At 52.6% G+C, this 16,929-nt stretch overlaps 2 protein-coding genes across 7 annotated transcripts; both read right to left on the reverse strand.

Moving 5' to 3' along the window:
• Positions 1-239: 239 nt before the first annotated feature.
• On the reverse strand, positions 240-11,493 carry PCYT2 (phosphate cytidylyltransferase 2, ethanolamine). Of its 6 annotated transcripts, none has more exons than XM_040582275.1 (13): positions 11,356-11,493; positions 10,962-11,050; positions 10,028-10,189; positions 8,076-8,142; positions 7,504-7,588; positions 6,429-6,473; positions 4,723-4,861; positions 4,013-4,095; positions 3,771-3,863; positions 3,096-3,161; positions 2,768-2,833; positions 2,193-2,281; positions 240-1,519 (listed from the first exon to the last, which is right to left on the reverse strand). In XM_040582275.1, exons 1-13 carry the CDS (start codon positions 11,442-11,444, stop codon positions 1,429-1,431), a joined length of 1,164 nt encoding a protein of 387 aa, XP_040438209.1. In that variant the 5' UTR covers positions 11,445-11,493; the 3' UTR covers positions 240-1,428. The 6 variants fall into 6 exon arrangements, with proteins under 6 accessions (XP_040438209.1, XP_040438210.1, XP_040438211.1 ...); XM_040582276.1 differs by having other exon boundaries at positions 3,786-3,863; positions 11,356-11,475; XM_040582277.1 differs by lacking the exon at positions 6,429-6,473.
• A 19-nt stretch (positions 11,494-11,512) lies between these two features.
• SIRT7 (sirtuin 7) lies at positions 11,513-16,926 on the reverse strand. The gene is made up of 10 exons (XM_040582274.1): positions 16,759-16,926; positions 16,551-16,688; positions 15,915-16,019; positions 13,915-13,985; positions 13,743-13,815; positions 13,163-13,261; positions 12,475-12,711; positions 12,151-12,231; positions 11,868-11,974; positions 11,513-11,770 (listed from the first exon to the last, which is right to left on the reverse strand). The coding sequence occupies exons 1-10, from the start codon at positions 16,852-16,854 to the stop codon at positions 11,563-11,565; spliced, it is 1,215 nt and encodes a 404-aa protein (XP_040438208.1). The 5' UTR covers positions 16,855-16,926; the 3' UTR covers positions 11,513-11,562.
• Positions 16,927-16,929: the final 3 nt, after the last annotated feature.

Here is a 16,929-nt window from a genome sequence, read left to right on the forward strand (position 1 = left end):
GAGAACAAATGGCTTCTAGCCAGAGTGATCCCTATCCCCTGTACCAGAACAAACCCAACATGCCCCAGCACTCAGGCTGGGCTTTCCAAAGCCAACATGCTTGTTCTGTGGGCACAGCAGCGTCTTCCTGGCTCCCACCCACAGCTCCAGGGAAAAGCTGCTGTTTGAAGAGTCTCCAGCGGGGGGTCTGCCCCCCTTCTGCTACCCAGGCTCGAGCCCCAAAGAGACCAACACACAAAACTCTTCAACATTTTATTAGTGATCGGCAACATAAGTTTACAACAGAGAGGACAACAGAACCGGCACGGAAAGACTGTACAACATGGCGCAGGGAGCGGCCCGGGACACTCGCCACAGCACCCTGGAATGTAAGAGGCAGAAAGGGGCTCAGCCCAGCACCCATTTCTTCAGGCCCCGCACCTCCCCACAGGGGCATGTGTGCTGCATGTCAGCCCTCATGAGCCGCCATGAGACTTCAGCTGACAAGGTCCCTCCCTTGGGTAACCATCAGGCACAAGCTGGGCTCTGGCAGCACCAGCAAGCAGAGCTCCGAGCAAGGCCTACATGCGACACCTGGCACTGCTGCCTCGCAACAGGAACAGCCTTTGGCAAAAGCCCACGGAGTTCCCACTCCTCTTGTGCAGAGAAATGCCTCAACCCACCAGGGAAAGCACAAAATTGAGGGTCCCTGTGCTGCCAGGTGCCATGCTGCTGCTTGTTACTGGGGCAGCAAACAATTTGCTGGCCCCAGTGACAGCGGAGAGAGGCTTTATCCAGCTAAACCCAAAGTAGCTTTGGGTCTGGTATCTGTGCAGAGGCAGCAGCTGGGAGAGGCGGCACAGCGAACCCCCAAGCACAGGACCCGTCAGGACCTGCAGCAGCCAGCACACCGATGGCCTGGTGTCCCTAACCGAAAACTCACAGGAGGAACTTCAGGTGCCATGTCCTTTCCCTGGGAAGGCCGAGGCCAGTCTTCCCAGCCTGTCCAGCCACCCCACACCACTGCCCAAAGGGCCACCCTGGAATGCAGACTGGTCAGGACAGCCAAAGGTGGAGGGGCAGAGGGCCTGGGCAGCTGCTCTGTTTCCCTCCTACTAAAAGCCAGAAATGGCAGAAGGTAAAAGCACATCAACATGTTAAAACATTAGTTATAATTAAAACTGCTTTTTTTTTTTTTCTTTTGCCAACTCTTCTCCTGGGAAAGGGGATGGGGGCTGATTAACTGAGGAAAAACTAGGCAGCAGGATCCCAACTCATTATAGCTGCATAATTAGTGCAGGAGGAGCTAGGACAGAAGAGGGTAGGACAGCACATCCTGCATGCCAGCAGCAGTGTCCCCATTCGGGGGTCCCCCCTCAAAGAGCTGTCTGCTTCTCAAAAGGGTGAGGCTGCAGCACTCTGTGACCCATGTGTCCACTCTCTGCTGGCCTACTGCTTCTCGTCTTCCAGTCTTTTCATGGCCTCCAGCACAGCCAGCTCTTTTGCTTCCTTCTTCTGGTTCCTAGCTTCAAATTCCAGCCTGCATCAATCACAAAATGCCACATGATTCTCATCCATCCATCTCTAGTAGACTAAAAGCACCCGGAGCATGGGAGCACTGGTTCCTCCTACGCTGCTTTGTCCTAAGAGTACTTCAGAAACCTCACCAGTAACCCCTGGACTCCTCTTCAAGAGTCAGTACCCAGAGCTTCCCACGGCTGTTACCGTCACTCTGAAGTCCCAGGCTCCCACACTGGTCAGTTTCTCCCCCTGTGGAAGATGCTGGTGTTCTGAGCTTGGTCTGTCCTGGGACAGACCACTTAGTGCCATAATAGCAAAATCCAGTTTATCGCTGACCTGAGCCAAGGTCACTGCAGGTGAAGGGCTCAGGCCTAAAAGAGCAAAGCTCTGAAAGAAGCAACATGCTTCTTTCCCCAAGAATACATCAAGGAAATGTTATCAATAATAGAGAAGGAAAAATAATAAAACGTGCTCCAAAGCACATTCTGACAGAGAGTTTAACTGTTCCTTTTCCTGTAGAGTCCAGTACATCCACATCTAAGTAACCTGCCCAAACTATGGAAGATGAAGGACCAGTTAACTGACTCTGTGCCTTTAGATAACCCCTTCTCTTCCTGTCCTATTAATTAGTCCTCCGACAAGCTGGATGGAACAGTATGCGACAGAAGTGGAAGATGACGAAGAAAGCCAACCTGTTCTTGATGATTCTTTGCACAATCAAATCTGTGGTGAGGTTGCTGCCACTGTCCACCAGCTGGAAGATGCTACGTCTCTTTGGTTCCTGTGAACAAACACAGCAAACTCAGCTGTGAAAGACACGCAGGACCTCTGGGTCTACAGCTCAGTAGTGAAAGCTAAGCAGAAGTCACGGCAGGTCCCTGTGGGCACCTGGCCAGGCACAATACAAAATGATCTCCTAGGAGGCAGAATAAATAATTACTGAAAGCAAAGCTTAATGTATATGGGAGCTGCCCAGGACTGGCATAGAGCAAAGATTACAGGGCTTCTCACTCTGACATAAAAGCATCAGAAACAGGCAAAATAAAACAGTGACTAAAAACAGAGCTGTAGTGAATGACTGCATGGAGCTTTGCTCCAAGTAGCTGCCCTCAGGCAGGAGTGGATGAAAACCAGCATCACCTGCCAAGGACTTGCTTGGGTAGCATCCTCTGCAATACAAATTCTCAGCTCAGGAACACAAAGCCAGGCATGCTGTATCTATGAAATACTGACAAAGAAGCACAGACAACATCAGCTAGTAGCTTACCTCGTATGGATCAGAACCGTCCTTGTCTGGCACCACCTCAGTCATCCCGTGACATACAAGTGTTACCTGGAGAAGGACATAAAGTCACTGACAGGATCCAAAAAGATGACAGGAACTTTCCCTGTGTTGCCCTCACTGCTGCACAGCCTGGAGACAAGCAAAGCCACCTCTCCTGTACCAGGCTTGGCAGGGCATCTGGAACTCCCTGTAATCCAGCTGAGCAGGACCATCTCTCTTCTACATCCCTGTGTTTTCCTGCACCACTTTAGCTCCCTAAGCACATCACACAGCAACACCTTCATGTCCGTCTATATGCCAAGACTCTCACCCTGAAGTGATCCAGCAGATCAGCAGTGACAGCGTATGGGGCTCCAATCACCACTTCCGAGACATACTAGAAAAGAAACCAGGTAGAGTCCAGATTTAAAACCCCCAAAACCTACAAAAACACAACCCCAAAACAGAGGCCAGCCTGCTTCCCAAACAGACCTGAGCAGGTCAGCTGATTATAGAGTTCAGAACTCAAATAAGGGAACAGGAAAGTGGGTTTAGTAGTCACTGCTTGTCACACAGCATTTTTTTGCTCCACTAAAGTATAAGCTTTCTGGTAGTGCATCTATAATCAAACCCAAAAGTTAGTTTCTCAGGGCACACATTCCTGGGCCTCCCCACATTTCATTCCCAGGTATTTTCTCCCCTGCTCCAGGGAGCAGAGAGTTTTCTACAACATCTGTCTTTGCACAAATAGAGCAGTGCTCTGCAAGGCATCCTGCCTCTTCAGTGCCAGTGGAACGGAGATGGAAAAGTTCAACAGCTCAGGTCAGCCAGGATGAGAGGAGCCTAGCAATCCTTCCCAAGAGCACGCCAGCACCTCTGGTAGCCAAAACGATCACCCTTGTCTTTGCCTTCTCAGTGCATGCCAAAGAACTCATGCAAAATTGTTGGCTTCAGGTGAACGCCACGCAGCTCCGGGCAGTTTCTGGAACAGCACAGAGGCACCTACCCGACAGACTCTTACCCTACAGGCCAAGACACTGAGTGTTCTCTCATGGATGTTCATGATGGGATAGTTCTTCCCTTTGTAGCGATTTACTTCCTAAAGCAAAGCACCAGGCACAATCAGAAGAGACACAAAGCAATGCCCTTCTCCCAACATGAAAACCCTGTTTTGACAAGCACAGCTTGCTTGTTTCAGAGAGAACAGGGGCCAAGCTGCTCTGTCTTTGGACCATGTTATATACAGACCTGATCAAAATGCAGCCCAGCAATGATGTAGGGTTTCTCTGCCAGCTGGTGAACCTTCTCCAGGAAATCTACATGCCCAATATCTGTAGACCTATTTAAGGAACTGAAGCTAACACAGAAAAGAGGGAAAAGAAGACACAGACAGATGCACTGAAAAACGACAGTGGGAGACAGGAATCCCAAGGACTTTATTTTTGTGTTACTCTCTGCCTATGGCCTTTCTTCCTTCTTGGGCTCCACTTTCTGGAGGTTCAGGGCAAAGCCAGACATCTTTTCAGCTTATAGGGACTCAACTTTGCCTCTGTCCAGAATTTCTACTTGTTTCGGGTGTTCTGGCACAAGGACTCAAAGACTGTCGCAGGGACAAAGTGTCTGCTCCAGTTGCCCCATGCAGTCACTCTTCTACGACAGCCAGTCCTCAAGAGGGACTACAGTGTGATCACTAGAGCATGGAGATGTCCAACTGTCTTCCTGAAACCCTGCAAAGCCACAAATCTCTCTAGAGAGGAGCTATAGCTCCTTTCTCAGTGTCCTGTGACTGAGAAACTGACAGTAAGAACTCCTGTGTCCTCCCTCACATACAGAGAGAAATACAGTAAAAAAAAGAAGGGGGGGGGTTGAGGGGAGAGAGGCAAGTATCTTAATCTGCTGCCTCAAAACACAAAAACATTAAACAACTACTTTCCTGACAAAACAAGAGTCAAGGATACGGAACAGGTCGAAGGCTCCAGCCACGTAGATGATCGTGTCCCCTGGCTGTGGTTCCTTCCCTGATGCAAACTGGATTATCTTCTGAGATGTCTGTAGGAACTGTGAGACACCAGTCCAGGGACTGTGCCCTTTTGGCCCCTAGGAAAACACACGCCACACTTTTCCTTTTCAGGCTCTGGGAAGGGGTTTAGCCAACACACAGAACACTGCTGCAGGCAATTTCTAGCCTTAATTTGCTACCAAGTATCACAACTCTTAGCAGCTTGGACCTTCTAAATTCCTGGCACCAGACATCTATGTGATCTCACAAACCCCCTTTTTGTTCTGCCAAACAGAGTCTAAATAGTCCCCTCAACAGCCAGCTAAGGAGATGCTGAGAAGAAAGCTCAGGAAGGAGGAAGGCAACAGGGCAGTCTCGAAGTTCCAGGAGAGGCAAGGCTTACTAAGGGAGACAACACACAACCTACCTACACTCTTCTCAAGCCTTCAGGCAGCTACCCACTGACCTGGCTGACGGGTGCCTAGCCGGGAGGGGATCGCCCACACCCCCAGCAAGGGCCAAGCCGGGAGGGGATCGCCCACACCCCCAGCAAGGGCCAAGCCGGGAGGGGATCGCCCACACCCCCAGCAAGGGCCAAGCCGGGAGGGGATCGCCCACACCCCCAGCAAGGGCCAAGCCGGGAGGGGATCGCCCACACCCCCAGCAAGGGCCAGATCCCAGCGCTGGAGAAACAGAAAATGGAGCTTTATCCCCACCACGGGCAGTTTTGGAAACAGCCACCGAGTCAGCCGCTCCGGCACCTGCTTTGCTCCCCTAAAACTAGCTGCTCTACCAGCCTTGAAAGAACAAAGGCAACTCGACCAGGGCAAGCCATACACACGGCAGCATGCAGAAGGGGGCTCAGCTGGCAGGGGTCATGCAGGGTACCTGGTGCCCAGACACTCTCCCCAAAGCCAAGCACCCGGAAACAGCCACGCCAGACCAACAAGCCCCATAAAGCCTGCTCAAAAAACCCAACATGGTGGGGAACAGAGAGGATGATTCAGCCTGGTGAGCAAAGCCCCTGTGAGTAAAAAAAAGACTTACTCAAGCTGTAGGTCCAGGTGCTCACTGAGGGACAATGCAACAGCCAGGGAGAAAAAAAAACGAACAACAAGCAACCCCTGCCCAGGGGCCGATAGCTCCGTAGAGAGAGCCCAAGATACAAGCTGGACACGACAGCAGACAACCCCAGGAGGACTGCTCTGCTACTTGAAGATCAAGCACGTGAAATCTGCAGTACAGCATGCTAGCTACGTGCCTGCTATGTGAATGCTTCCCAGACCTAATGCAACACCTTTAAAAACATCAGCACTAAAAGGAACATCCACAGAGGCTCTTCCTAGGCTGGAACTATGGGCACTTGGGTCCCAAAGAAAGCAGCAATAAAGAATTTATGAGCAAGCTAGAAAAACAGCAAAGTCTCAGTGGGTGCAGCAGCCCTGTGGTGCCGCTGGAGGACAGTTCACTCGCTGGCCCTGTGTGGCCACACCTGTCTATTGACTGACTAAGGCAGCTACTTCACAGGGGCAGCAGACATTTACTGACGTTACTACTAAATGTGAGGGGAAAAAAACCAAGCCTGCAACACAGGCCAGAAAACACATTGGGAATCCTTCTCAGACAGGACAACAACCAGACGTCCACAACCAGAACTCACATTACCTTCCCAAAGTTGTCAGTGTGCTTCCGATAGTCTAGGTCCTCATCCTGAAGGGAGATAAAGAGTCAAAATGTTTAAGCTCATCCAACCAAGAACATGCTTGCATATGGCAGAAGTGCTAGGAAGCCCAGGCTCAGACTGCACACCATTGATCCCTGGCACTGAATGCTGACAAACCAGTTAATATCTAAACCAGTCATGTCCCAGCATGAGTCAGATGAAACGTGCCCTTATCTGATCCCAGTCTGGCAACGCACAGCAGCTGTGGTTCTTGCATACCTACATCCTCTCTCAACTATGTAACCCCTGCCTGGACAGCGTCCCTCCTTCTTCCAAAGACACTCCACTAGACCCAGGCTCAGATCTCTGCAGACAACTAGTAGCACTGTGCCAGACCTTGATGTGAACTTAGATATTACAGCTAAGCTGGTATAACAGCTCAGCACATTAAAAGATATCCCTCAACTCCTGAATTCTCTTGTGGGCCCCTTCTCTCATCCCAGCTGTTATCTAGGTGACTCCGTCCACTAGGCTGCTTGTTTATCAAGCCAATTCAACTCATTAACCAACATCAAACTACTTATTTTATTTTCCTTTAGTTAGGTTAGCTATCTACCAGGTAGTGAGCTGAGGAGATTCAAGAAAGGTCTGGTAAGACTAGAGACAGCAGAAGGCAGAAGCATGCAGCTCAGTGGGAAGGAAGAGGACTTTCCAATTCTGGCAGCACAGGGCCAACAGATCAACGTGGCTGCACTACATAGTTTCACCCTGGGAGAAGCCATAGGCTCGCCTGTAGTACCCATAATGTTCCTGAAGCCCACGCCAGTCACAAGGGATCAAAGCTTTTATCCCTCCACACCTTTCCGAAGCAGCATGGGCTGAGATCACACTGCAATCTCACACAGGCTTAAGCAAACATAAGCAGGTTGTTTTGCTGCCACTGCCTGTAATCAGCTTGTCACTTCTCTGTGCACCCAGGAGCCAGACCCAGGAGCTCTACTGCCATTTGGGACAGCAAAAGGGAAGAGCTGGCATATGCCCTGGACTTCAAACTCCCACCCAAAGCCTCTGACTCACTATGTTGCTGTGGTGAGCCTTAGTCATGAGCAGCATGCGGCCAACGAGGTCGGTAGTGGACACACCTTGGGTGCGTTTGCATTCCCTGCAGGGAGACAAGCAAAGGATAAAGCAGAAGCCACAGAAGCATGTGCCTCTTCCCACCATTACCACAGGAACACCTTCAACACCTGATAAATCCAAACCAGGGGCAGTCCTGAGAAAGTCCTCCTTCTACCTGCTCTTGATATAAAGTACAGCTTTCATTTGCAGAGCTTCTGCATCTTCTTCATGCCTTAGCAACTGCTCATGTGAGGAAAACTTACCTTGCACAGACTTCCCAACAGAGCTAACTCCCAGGGAGGCTTCAAGACCAGAGCCAGCATCTGCCAGGAGCAGGAAGGCCCTGCCAGTCAGCTGCTGGTCTGCAACACTTCCCAAAGCCAAAACAGTGGGAGCAACTGAAGTTCTGACACACATTACAGCAAAATTAGAAGTGTGACCTGAATATAGCTGTGTTTCACCTAGCTTCCCTTCAGGGCACAAACTCCCAGAAGCTCTGTCCAAAACAGGATAAGAAGGTAAACTGTTACCTGTATCGCCCTGCTGTCTTCACTTCCTCATAGGTATCCTTGCCATCTATCGTTAAGGTGATGTCATCTACAGAGAGAGAAAAGCCTCAGAACTGCACTCCAAGCCTTCCTGCATGAAAGCCGTTTTAGAACGACAGCAGCAGCTGAACATGTCTGGCACATAAACCAGATGAGAACTCCTGCAATCCAAATCCCTGCACATACACAGGGATACATCCCACAACCCATGGAAACACCAGGGGTTTGCAAGACTACCCTGTCTGTGGAGACAGGCACATTCCTGGATGCTAAACACTATTAGCCATCTGGCCCACTTTTTAGACAGTCCCGAAAATCTGAGCCAGTTGCCCTTGTAGCGAATCCAGCAGCAGGCACGAATGAATTATTGTCTGAATGACAGTTAACAGCTACCATCAGCCTTGGTGTTAAAAAGCACCTTAACTTCTCTAGAACTGGTTTTAGCTCTTGGTTTACGTTGTTACAACTTTTTCAGTCAATTAAACAGTCCTCCAACAGCCAGTTCTTCCCCTCAGTGATGGCACTTCTGCAGTGACACCAAGCACCCTTCTACAGAGTTAACTCCTGTTCATCTTTGGCACAGTTCCCAGCTCACTCTATTAACACCACCTCTCACATACTTTTAGTGATAGCATGAAATCTTTGCAAGTGAAAACCTAAGCTGGCTTTTGTTTGCCAGAAGACCCAGTTTACAGCGCAGGTGGCAGCTCACAAGCTCACCCTCTCTCATAGCCGGGTGGCATGCTCAGGGAAGCAGTGGAGTTCTTCTAAAACCCCATACCCTCATCGCAGGGCACAGGGACAGAAAACATCCTGCAAGCATGGCTCTGTGCACCAGGAGAGAGCCAGAAACAGCAGGCTTGCTGCCTGTCACCTTCCCGGTTAAGCTTAGCTATTTCAAAACTTGTCTTTTGCACTAACACAGCCTGGCAAAACTACAGCACGCAAGGGCATTATTCAGGGAGAAGCACTGAATGATTTGGCAGAGGGGATAAATGCAGGGCAACTGGAGTAAAGGCCACGAGCACTTCTCTGTTGCCATAATCTCTCACCAAGTCTGGTAAGGGGTCACATACCTCAAACACATTCAGAGCAGGCAGTTACCAAGGAATTTGATAATTACCCCATCCACGTGAAAAAGCCTATCTATCTTACAGAAGATTAACAATTTATTTACATTTAATGAAATACTTGGCGTATCGATAACAGGTGGCTGGGATCAGATGAGCAAGGATACGTGAAATGGGTGCAAAGACTACTGATTAAACTAATAAAATACCTTCAGAGGGCTAGGGAGGAGGGGCTGAGGCTGCACGAACACAAGCAGCAGTCCCAGAAAGGGACAGAGTACAAAAGCAAGAATGTTTCCTCAGAACACTGGTGCTCTTCCGTGACTGTAAACTGAAATGTGTTCATAATAAGAACTAGGTCTCTGACCACACAGTCAGCTAAGCCCTCAAACAGCTTATCAGCTGGATAAAGAGAGAGAAGCTTTTCAGATCTGATCTCATCCCAGGATAAGCAGATATAAACATGATTGTATTTCTGCACACTTACCTTTTTAACAGCATTTTCACATTTAAGTTTTGTAATGACTTTCCCCTACGCACAATTCCTGCTAGTGCTAAGGGCAGCCTCAGGATAACCATCAGACAATGCATTTCCCCTTTGTAAGCGAAAGGGATAGTTAAAACTGAGGGATCTGGATGCTATTAGGGTGCCTAGCACACAGAAGCATTTCTCCAGAATACAAGAGCAGAAGTAGCCGTACTGCCCAGTGTAGGCGTTTGGCAAGACAGATCTCTGTGCACACCAAGTAGCCCTGATGGCTAACCCTAGCCAGAACGCTCCTTGGTTTGCAGCAGGGAAATGAAGAGCACACAAGCCCCAGGGGGGCTGTGTTAATACAACTATCACCTCAGAATACCACTCACCACCATGCACACAGAAGTCACAGTTATATTTGTCCAGGGTTTCCAGTGTGGTGACATAGGGAGCTCCTGGAGCAATCTCATCCACCCACTTGATGGCTTGCACCATTTTGTACCTCTCTTCCTGCGTAAAGACAGGGGGGCCCTTGTGCTTGGCAATCTCCTCTGGGCAAGAAACAGAAAAACCCGGTTAGAAGCATGTACTGCAGCTACAAAGACTCTCACCTACAGGAGCCTCACTCATTTCACAGGTGGGTGAACTTCACTGCAGGCTTACTCTCAGCTTGGAATTGGTTTGTGGTAGAAAAGGAAACCCCAAATAGATCAGAAAAAAATTTAATTCAGTTACATTTCCTAAGCATGTAACAAGGGCCCTGGAATGCACTCCCAAAGCACAAGGCGCTAGTGCCTCCCTGCGCCGACACCTCCTGTGGGGTGGGGGGCAACGGGACCACCTGGGCCTCCCAGCAGCCCCTGAGGGGAAATTCCCCTTGTAAACAGCAGCTTCGTGCTGCTCTTGGCTCACGGTAGAAAACACACATCCAACGACCCATTTAAAATCCGCCTTCATGCGCACGAGTCTGTTGCCAGCACTGAACTTCCAGATGGGCTTCAAACGAGTTTTCTCCACACTGCAACCTGTTTCAGAGTGTCAGCTCTGCAGCTCACACCCACAAAACCAGACCGACCGTCAGCCGGTTCGGAGTACAGATCGCCCCTGAGGCGACAGCTGCCAGCTCCAAAGCCTCAGCCCTCGCCCCGGACAGCGCGGAAGGGGCAGCCGCGGGGAAGACGCGGTTCTCGTTCCGAGCCCCCACGCCTGGCGGGGAGGCAGGAGGCAGCCTGGGGGTGCCGGGGCGTCCCTGCGCTCCCGGGGGTCACGGTGCCGTGCAGCTCTACAGGCAGTGCGGGGGGAGAAGCTGAGGAAACCTCTTACCATCCGTGTGGACTCCGACAATCAGGTAATCCCCCATGGCCCGCGCCTGGCGCAGCTGGTTCGAGTGGCCATAATGCACCATGTCATAGCTAGAAAGACAACGGCCCCGCTTCAGCCCAGGGGGCCGCCGGGCCGCGCAGCTGCAGGGGGGTGACCTTCCCCGCGGGCCCGGGGCCGCGCCGCTCTCCGCCGGCCCCGCCGCCACCCCGGGGACCGCGCTCCCCGCCGCCGCCTCGAGGCGCCTGGCCCGACCTCGCGCCCTGCCCGACGGCGCTCGGCGGTAGGGCCCGGGCACCGGCCCGGCCCGCCGCGATCACAGAGGAGCCGGAGGCACCAGCGCAGCCAACAGCGTTTATTTCCCCGGCCACCGCGACAGCCCGCCCGGCCCACTCACCAGCCGTCGCACCAGACGCGCACGGGCCGCGGCACCGCCGCTCCGCCCGCCGCGGGGCCGCCGCCGCCCGCCGCCCCGTTGCGCAGCATGGCCGCGCTGTCACCGGCGGCGCCGCCCGCCCGCAGCCGAGCGAGCGGGGCCGCCGCCCGCCTCGCCCCGCCCCGCGCCCGCCCCCGCCGCCATCTTGGGCCGCGGCCCCGCCCGCCCTCAGTGGCTCTTCCTCCGCCGGGCGCCCTTGGCGCAGCCGCGGCCCAGCCAGCCCCCGGGGCGAGTGGGCGGCGGCGGCTCCTCCCGCGGCGGCTCCTCCCGCGGCGGCGGCTCGGAGCCCGGCGGTGGGGCCACCGGCTTCCGTGAGTGCGTGCCTTCCTCCCCCGGGCGCAGCGGCTGGGCCAGCGCGAAGATGGGGTCCTGCGCCCTGCGGAGACAGGGGCGAGTGTGGCGGCAGCTGCCGGGCGGCCCCGGGCCACCCCCCGGGCCGGCCGCCGCCGGGCAGGGAGCCCCGCGCCGCTCACCGGTCGTAGCGCGGGATCTGCAGCCCCAGCTCGGCCATCAGCAGCCGCATGACGTCGTCGCAGCGGCCGTGCAGCTTCAGGGCAGCCAGGTCGTCCTTGGGGGTCCACTGCAGGGTGACACCAGTGCCGCTGCTGTGGGCATCTTGCACACGGGCCAGCAGCCCCCTGGCCGGAACCCCAGACGCCGCCCTGGGGCCCCTGCACGCTCCCAGGCAGCCAGGCTCACCGCACAGCAGCAGCCGTTCAGCCCAAACCCTTCCAACCCCGGGCAAAAGGCTCTCACCTGCAGGTTCACAATATAGAGCTTTGGACGACGGGTGGGTGGCTTGCTCATGCACCAAAGACGTGGGTATTTTTTCAAGACCTGCCACAGAACAGAGACTGTCAGTACAGCCAAAGGCACGCATAACTGCGAACTGTATCAGCGAGAGGAAAAGGAATGTATTACCAGGAGGGGAAAGAGGGAGGAAGAGAGACTATCACAGATGGTGGGCGAATCCTGACACCAGAGTTTACAGTTGTCTGTTTGGGAGGAGACTGCTCAGCACCAAGGTGTATCACCAAGAGGGAATGCTGCTAACAATCTTCACCGAGTCTCTAAAGTTACCTTTAAGCTGGAACCCAGACAAAGAATCACATCTGCTTTGCTTGCAGCTTCTGTTGCTGCTTCCCAGTTCAGGGGCTGTCTCAACGTCCCCTTCTCCCCAAAGTGGACGATTGTATCTCTCAACTGTGCCCCACACTTGTGGCACATCCTGCCAGTGTGATGCCTGTGCAGGGCTGTGCGCTCTGTCACATCAAATACTCGCACGTACTCTCTGTTGGGTGTACAGGAAGTGCAGACCTGGTGCAGGACAAAAATAAAAAACCCGTTATATCATTAGCATCTAGCCTGTGAAAGGCCAGGAGCCAGCCACTTCTCTCAGAAGAAAAACACCACTTTTGGGAGACAATAAACTGGAAGCAGAAGGCATCATCAGGGACCAGATGGTAAGTTGGAGAAGTTTGGAAAACCTTGACTAGCAAATGGAATTACAGGGAGCCTGTTGGCTATGTGATAGAAGGGATTTCAGAGGTCTGGGGAAGAGCAGTCAGAAGCAGAAGTCTCTAGCAAGTAGAGAAAAAGCTACAGAGCTGAACAGAACACTTTGCTTGCGAACCTGATGGCCTGAAGATAGGAACAAAGCAGAGGCTAGCCCTTGTACTAATTCTTCTGGAGCTAGCAATACATGAATAGTTTGTTATCTTCTTGTGAGGCCACTAGACAGTAACTTTATCCTGTTCTGGCCACTCACCTCTATGTACATGTTTCCATGAAGCTCAGATATTGCTGCTCGGGGTAACCCACTCCTCAGATGCAGCCCATCACAGTTTTGAGACACCACATGCTGCACCTTGAAGATAATAAAAAATTGAGCTAACACGCACACAGAAGACCAAAAGTTATTACTCAAATGCAGGTGATGCACATGTCCCTATACACACCAAACACCCCCGTACATCAGAGCAGAACCAACAGAAGGGAAGTGTGGAAAACAGACCTTTACGAAAACTAAATGAAAAGACTCCACCTGCTACACAGAGCTCTATGAGGTCTGGCTGACTTTACAGCCAAGTCCCCAGACCAGCCTCACCAGGAAGCAAATACAAGGTATTAAATAAAAGGCAGCAGGGGAGAAACTACCAGAGCGATGGTGTGGAGCTAGCCTCATGAAGCTGCACGTGAGCACAGATGTTTTTCCCCCACAAGGGTATGTAGCTACCCACCTAAAAAGAGTGGTTAGGCAATATCACTAAAAGGTTTTTTCCCCTGCTGGGTTTTATTTATTATACTTAGAGGAACACAAGTGATGTGTGGAAAAAAATATATCTTACCAGATTGTGCTTGTGTAGGCAGGCAATGCTCATATGAGTGAGTGTGGGCTCTGCCTCACTCAGATCTGTAGCCCTGACAAGAAGCAAGGGCGGGGGGGGAAAGGTGGAATTGCCGTTAGTCTCTCTTTCAGTATCAGCTCTCTGCTACACAGATCATAATTTGTCTCCTTACCTGATGCTCCTGCCCTTCTGCAGCAACGTCCATATGCCATTAGGGCCTCTGTAGTCTGGGATTGAAGCTGCCTGTGTTACCAGGACAGAAAAATACCAATGCCTGATGGGATGGTTCATACCTCTTGTCTACAAACACATCAACCCAGTCTCACTCAGGAGAGCCAGATACACCTCGTTCACACATGCTTTTTCATTCACTTCAAGTTTTCTAATGCAGCAGCTCTCTAATCACAGGAAAACTGTTTCGTATGGGTTTTTTCCCCTCTCTCTAGCACCTCTTCTCCTACCTTGCAGCTCTCATTTTCACCTCCAGTATTTATTTTCTCAAATTTTACCACGAGGGATTCCCTCCAGAACTCTTGACCCTTGGTACTTCCTATTTCCCTACACAAAACTCGATTGTTGAACCTTTCCTTATTTTCCCTAGACTCTGATTTCTGGTACCTTGCACTCAGCATTCTTTAGCAAAAATACTTGTGATACTCATACACCCTGCTCCGTATTAGCAGGAAGAAAAAGGAAAATAAGGTTCCCATCTCAGAGTTCAGACAAAGTTTATCATGTGACGAGAGGCAGAACCTGATTTCCACTTTCCCAGAGGCCACCGAAACCAAACATTTCTTAAACTGTCATTTGTAAGTTCTGATAACCACCAGATACTCCTACCTGTCCATTAACGCAGACAACATTAATTAGCTAAATTGGTTTTAGGTTTTACACCAAAAGTAGTTGAAGAGACTTGAATCACAGAACAAAATCATAGAATCATTTAGATTGGAAAAGACCTTTAAGATCATTGAGTCCAACCGTTAACCCAGCACTGCCAAGCCCACCACTAAGCCACGTCTACACGTCGTTTAAACACTTCCAGGGATGATGACCCAACCACCTCCCCGGGCAGCCTGTTCCAGTGCCTGACAACCCCTGCAGTGAAGAAATTTCTCCTAATATCCAATATAAATGTCCCCAGGTGCAACTTGATGCTGTTTCCTCCCGTCCTATTGCTTGTTACTTGGGGGAAGAGACTGATGCCCACTTAGCCACAACCTCCTTGCAAGTAGCTGTAGAGGTCTCCCCTTAGCCTCCTCTTCTCCAGTTCCCAGTTCCCTCAGCCGCTCCTCATAAAACTTGTGCTCCAGACCCTTTACCAGCTCCATTGCCCTTCTTTGGCTGTGCTCCAGCACCTCAATGTCTTTCTTGTAGTGAGGGGCCCAAAACTGAACACAGGATTCAAGGTGTGGTCTCACCAGTGCTGAGCACAGCAGACTGATCACTGCCCAGGTCCTGCTGGCCAGGATACAAGCCAGGATGCTGTTGGCCTCCTTGGCAACCTGGGCACACTGCCAGCTCATCTTCAGTCGACTGCTGACTGACACCCCCAGCCTGTTTCCTGTTGCGCAGCTTTGCAGCCACACTTCCCCAAGCCCACAGCATCACATGGGGTTGTTGTGACCCACAGGCAGGACCCAGCACTGAGCCTTGTTGAACCTCACACAACTGGCCTCAGCCCATCGGTCCAGCCTGCCCAGACCCCTCTGCAGAGCCTTCCTGCCCTCAAGTAGATCAACATTCGCCCCCAACTTGGTGTCATCTGCAAACTTAGTGAGGGCGCACTCAATCCACTTGTCCAGATCATTGATAAAGATACGGAACAGAACCGGCCTCGGTACTGAGCCCTGGGCAACACCACCTATAACTGGCTGCCAACTGGATTTAACTGGAATGAAGTAAGACTAGCAATCCTTTTTTAGAAGCACATTCTTCAGAGAGTCACAGAGGTGGCACAGCCTCAGAATCTCTCGGGCAGCAGGCACAACCACAAGATGCAAACTAGCAGTTGTCTTCGTTGCAGTTTGCAGTGCAGCAGTGTTAACACAGCATCCCAGACTCGTAACACACATCATGTAGTCATTTGGAAATCATAAAAATAGTCCAAACATTGCTACACTCCTGAAGGAGCTCCCAAAGCTACAGCTGCTCACCCCCAAAGAATCCTACCGTACTGATCCCAGCTCCTGTGTAGATGACAAGGTGCTTGGCATTCCGAACAGCAGCAGCTAGCTCAGTAGCCTTTCTCTTTAACTCCTCTGGCTCATCACATACCTAGAAAATACAACTGAGAAAGTTCACATGTTTCTGAGATACAATGCATCACTGAATTGGAAGGCACAGGAAGATCCCTGGAAGTTTTAATATGGGCCTTGCCAGAAACAGCAGTGGAAACATTATCAGAAGTGGTTTCTAAATAAAAGAAGGTGGGGGCTGCCCATAGAAGATCAAGGGAGAGCTTCCTGGATGGCAGAATGTGCAGACCCATCCTGCCAGGTGCCGTGCCCACACAGCACACATACAGAAAACCGCACGTGTTCGGGACACACGCGCATCTGGCAACCGCTGGAAGCGCGACTGCTGCGGGGACAAGCGCAGAGCAGGCTCGGGAGGCCACAGCCTCGCAGGTCAGAGGCGCCCCCGGTAACATGCCGCAGCAGCGTCTCACCGAGGCCCCGCCGCCGCCAGCCCGGTGGCCTGGGCCCCGCCCGGAGCGTGGGGCTCCCCTCCCCGCCCGCGGCCTGCTCCCCGCTTCCTGCAGCGACGAGCGGCGGCCCCGCGCCCGCTGTTCCCCCAGCCGCCCACCTCCTCCTGCCGCCGGCGCAGCCGCTCGCGCCGCTTGCGGCGCCGCTCCAGCTCCCGGACGATGTCCTCGCTCTCGGCCAGCACCTGGCAATCCTCGGGGCTGCGCTCCGCCGGCGGTTTCCTCCAGATGCGGGACACCTGCCCGGTACACACGGGTGGTCACGGCGGCCCGCGGCGGCGGGGCGGGCCGGGCCGGGCCAGGCCATACCTGTCTCCGCCGGTCACGCTGCTCCTCCTGCTGAAGTATCTCGGCGCGCGCCGCTGCCTTCCGCTCCGAGCGGCTAAGGCTGCCGCCGGCCGCCATCACCCCAGAAGCACCCCGCTTCCGCCGCCTGCCGCCCCGGGGCCGCGCCGCTTCCGCTAGCCGGCCAGAGAGCTC

The sequence above is a fragment of the Falco naumanni genome, chromosome 1 (genome assembly GCF_017639655.2).
Source record: "Falco naumanni isolate bFalNau1 chromosome 1, bFalNau1.pat, whole genome shotgun sequence".
In the NCBI taxonomy this organism is placed as follows: Eukaryota; Metazoa; Chordata; class Aves; order Falconiformes; family Falconidae; genus Falco; species Falco naumanni.